We start from the raw sequence: 4819 nt of genomic DNA, 5'->3' as shown, positions 1-4819 counted from the left end.
GCTAGAAAAGAAAACAATCTATATATTTTACATCTACATGTATTGCCCAGCCGACACAAAACTTTGGAAACTTCTCTCACATAAATATTCAATCAGTAGACCCCGATGCATTCACCTTCCTATTAAATCTTCTGCCCAAACGGGGAAAACCCACAATCTATTTTTTATTTGGTTCTGTAGTCCTCATAAATGACAGAGATTTGAAGGCACGCATCATATTTAGGACTAGACTATAAAATCCACAGTGGAAAATTTAATGCGCATATACAAAGACAAATGCTTTGATATGGTAAAGCTTATACGTTAGTAACAAAATGAAACATTAAAAGTCATTAATCTAAAACACAGTTTTAACCTCAGGTATCTCGAAAGTGACAATGCAAGGATAAGGGAATTCTCTATCAGGTTATGCACGTGGTTTCGAATACTGACACCTGTTATTCATATATCAATATATATTGTAGATGTGCCAAATTCAACTGACTATCTAATATACATGTAATTAACTAGAAGTTACATATCTATAATGAATGCATCATCCTGTTGCACGCACTAATGCCGTGTTAGAAATTGTGAAATGCGAGAACATATGGTTATAATTCCAACATAAAATATTCAGGAACGGGTTTGTATCAGATATCATAGTAATAATGTATATCATATAAGAATATGGAAATGTGTTTTTAACACATTAATTCAACAGAATTGAATAAAATAAATTGTTTCGCAATTGAGTTTTCATCGACATCATCCACCGCCATGGAACTTGTGAAGAAGACAGATGACCAGGGAAATATCATTATATTCAAGCGTTACCATGGTCGAGCCTTCCATAAAGAAATTCCTGGTAATGTGGGTGATCACCTAGAGAAACAGGTGACTTTACCGTTTAGGCCCGATGATGTTTTACTCTGTACATTTCTTAAATCAGGTAAGGGTATACACCTGAATGAAATGTTTTTTTTATGTCCGGCCGGAGTCTTTAATCGGAACAGTATTATTCCAATAGGGTGCCGGTAACTTTCATCCGTATATAAGAACTATGATGATCAGTGCTTTACTTTTCAGCTCGCCTAGTCAGAGTGGTCGTGAATAAAAGGCTCAAACATAAAACTAAAAGATCAATGATTTTCTGGTTATGTTTTTTTAATTCTGAAGAGCACATTGGGGCTTTATCAATATTTTGACATTATTTGGTCAGAGGAATATCGAACTATACATTTACAACCAAATGTAACACCACAGAAAAGAATAATGATAAATAACCTCACTTAAGTGTCCTTTTAAGTGATACTAATGTCTTCAATATTTTCAGGTACTCACTGGGTGTTCAATATCACCAGAATGATACAGATGAAAACACTACAATACAAATCTCATATGGCGATGGTTGAATATGAAGATATAGGGATACTCGATAATGTTAAGTCCCCAAGGTTATTTGCTACACATCTTACGTATCCCTTCATCCCTAAAGCGGCCAAGGAAGGACAAATTAAACTGATTTACGTCCTTCGGAATCCAAAGGACGTCGTTTGCTCATTCTACACATATTTAAGTCAACTTAGAAACTCGAGCTATATCGGCAACTTCGACGGATTTCTAAAAGCCTTCCTAACTGAAGAAAGTAATGTTATTTTAAAACTTAATTTGAAATATAATCAGTAAGATTTCGATCGACAACGTAGTATGAAATGCTGTAGCTGTAACATATAGATCCATAATGATGTGTGAATTAACATTTTCATTATATGATTTTATTTATCGATGCATGCTTTGGCTTAAAGAATGTGTAACTTGAATAAATTATTATACGATATTATTTAACTATCATTCCAATTACATTTATTATTACATGATTGGGTTTCACCAATATGGGACTTGATTGTACAACTCTATGCTTTCATCATTAAAACACATTATTTTTATTTATAATATATATTTTGTGAATGCATATACCGTAATGGTAAAACCAAACAGCGTCATGACAAAGCGAAAACATTTAATGGTAAATCAAAATCTATTTTTGTGAAAACAAATATAATGATATAATCAACTCATACACTGGAATATTATCAATGAAGTAATGTCTATACTGCATGATTAAGCTTTGACGTTACATAACTGTACGTTTTATATAATAATTGTTTTTGATAGATCTTTAAGGTATGAAGTACTGTAATGTAAATAAAAAAAGGTGGCAATGCTATTTCTGATTGTTTAAAAACATTGCATTCATCAATGAGAATAACGCAATACTACGTGTTTGTTCAATTTCCAGTAATATCGTGTGGCGGATCCTGGTTTACACATACGAGGGAATGGAACTCCGCCATTTGTGAGAATCCGGATTTGAAGATTTTGATTCTGAGATATGAATGCCTGAAAAAGGTAAATGGTCTTATTTGAATCATAACATAAAATGTCTGCCAAACATATTCGGAAAGGGTTAAACTGTAAATTACAAGGAATGCACTTTCGTAATATTTTTTTTACATTTTTTATCAGGCCCATATGATTACCATTCTGGATTAATAGACGTTCGGTCCTCAAATGACTAAGTAGATATATGTAAGGGTGCTGACTGTTAGATAAGTATATCAATAGAATATAAATATAAGTTGTATTTAAACTTACGGTCTTTTCATTGGTTGAAAATTTGAATTTACTAACGCGAACTACTTTTTTTCGAGTGCTTTGGACAACATAACATCGGACTATACATTCGTGGATGTAGTTCGCGATTGTTTAGTTTTTCGGAATGAAGAACTGCAAACATAAATGTTTGAAAGGCGTCTAACTACTATAGGTTTGCCATATATTTGTTTATGACTGAATAAGTTTGAAAGTAAAGAGCTAGTTATTAAAAGCTTGCCTATAAATAAGTGACTTTTTACATTTGATAGTATCATTACGCATATGTTAGTAGACACGTGCATAATACCGCCGCTCCCGACTCATATTATTGTGGTAGAAACAGGTCGATCGTGGTTGTTGGGTATATGGTGTTCCTTTCACTTCCGTTAGTCATTTTCTAAAAGTCTATATAGACAACCCCTAAAGGTTGTGTCTTTTGCGACTTTTAAGCAATTATATTCTATTGAAAAGGAACGGTTAACGTAATCTTGACCAACAACCCTGAATCCCCTCGAACATGGCTGTGATATAGTAGTTATTTGTGTTTGTGTGAAGTTTGATAAAAATCCCTAAAGGAAAGAAGCCGCTAGGACGTTGCCAAACTATGTACATACGTACACGTACTTAGGTACAAAACAAACCGGACATGGGGACCCCCCCTCCTACCCCAAAATTTAAACAAATAAAATATATCAATACATAAATAAATAAATAAACATATCTACCAACCCATTCATTATATGTAACCTGTATATCAGAAAAATACCCAACAATATATTGAAACAAATTTATTAATCCCTAGAAATCAAAAATGATGTGATTTTTTTAAATGCATATAATTTCACCAATAATTCAAAACATACTGGAATCTACAAAAAATGAAAAGGTAAGGTATAAAGATAGTGTGATGCGATAAAGGGATTCTTATGTGTTTTTATGGATGTTGTATTAACTCCATTTAAGCAAGTTCACTTTTCTGTTTATTTCGTAAGAAATTAAAACGCTGAACGTAAATCGATTTTACTTATGTGAAACAAGTTTGACATTTTTTCAGAACCTGTATCCGAATCTGGTGAAAATAGCAAACTTTTTGGAGGTCAATCACGACGAAACTTTCCTCAGAAAAGTGGAACATGCTGTATCTTTTGAAAACCTAAAGAAGGAACACGCAACAAAAGCAGGCGAAAATAAAGTATATGAACATCGTGCCGATAAAGGAAGGTTGCCAGTTTACAACAAAGGTTAATGATCTCATTAAATTATTCTAGTTTGTATTCCTTTATCTGATATAAACAAAACGTAAGTATATGTAAGTGTTAGTATGTACCTAAGTCTACATACTGTATAACACACATACATGTACTCACTGTGCCATTATTGGTAATGTCATGTGTATCAACATTATTTTACTATATGTGCAGTAGTGTTGTAATCGGTGGAGTTGAATTATGATTGAAGGTTTAAAACATTTGTTTTAAGGTATATATCCATATATTCTCCATGATTCATTAACAAAATTGCCATGCGCCATATTTGGTAATGTGGAAGCAGGTCACGTGGTATATATACTTAATTTATAGGTCTTCGGTTTATTCAATTAAAGATAATTTTGGAAAGTTATGGACTATGAACCACCTCAGTATTTTGTAAAATATTAAGACTTGAAAGTATGCATTCTTTGTTTAAATCTTTTGTTTTCTTTTCAATTTAGGAATTGTTGGTAATTGGAAGAATGTGTTCACTGTGACACAAAATGAAGCGTTTGATGTCGTATACAAGGAAAAGATGTGTGACATGGGAGTCAACCTTGAGTTCGACTATGAGTGAACATAAATACGTACTTTTGCGCACTAACAAACTAATTCATCAAGTGTTTATGATTGTTCCTAGTTTATATAGATGTGGTATGTATTTTTAAGTTGATAGGACTTACCATTGTTATTTCATTATATGATTTTAAGATAAAAATATTTCTAACTATATATGAAATCTTTAACAGTCAAACAGTTGTGTATCAGTAGAAACCAAAAATAAAGAAATTTATACGGCATTCTGTGGTCACCGACGTTTTCAGGATTTCCAGGCCATCTTCATGTGATTGTTTATATATCAAATGTATTGTTTCTTAAGGATGATAAGAACGATGGTAGATCCATTCTTATATACATTTTTATTATCTCAC

General features: G+C 32.5%; 1 protein-coding gene across 1 annotated transcript; it reads left to right on the top strand.

Moving 5' to 3' along the window:
• The first annotated feature begins 759 nt into the window (after positions 1 to 759).
• LOC117326460 (sulfotransferase 4A1-like) lies at positions 760 to 4464 on the top strand. The gene is made up of 5 exons (XM_033883208.1): positions 760 to 931; positions 1316 to 1627; positions 2282 to 2391; positions 3692 to 3878; positions 4349 to 4464. The coding sequence occupies exons 1-5, from the start codon at positions 760 to 762 to the stop codon at positions 4462 to 4464; spliced, it is 897 nt and encodes a 298-aa protein (XP_033739099.1).
• The last annotated feature ends 355 nt before the right edge of the window (positions 4465 to 4819 follow it).

Source organism: Pecten maximus, chromosome 4 (genome assembly GCF_902652985.1).
Source record: "Pecten maximus chromosome 4, xPecMax1.1, whole genome shotgun sequence".
NCBI lineage: Eukaryota > Metazoa > Mollusca > Bivalvia > Pectinida > Pectinidae > Pecten > Pecten maximus.
The sequence above is the reverse complement of the archived record's forward strand: the minus strand, read 5'-3'. Positions and strand labels throughout refer to the sequence as shown.

What these genes read in the sequence shown, in the direction of transcription:
- LOC117326460 (XM_033883208.1), top strand. Translation starts at nt 760, where the DNA reads ATGGAACTTGTGAAGAAGACAGATGACCAGGGAAATATCATTATATTC. An exon ending in AGCCTTCCTAACTGAAGAAA is followed by an intron (nt 1,628 to 2,281) that starts GTAATGTTATTT and finishes TTCAATTTCCAG; the next exon opens with TAATATCGTGTGGCGGATCC. An exon ending in GATATGAATGCCTGAAAAAG is followed by an intron (nt 2,392 to 3,691) that starts GTAAATGGTCTT and finishes ACATTTTTTCAG; the next exon opens with AACCTGTATCCGAATCTGGT.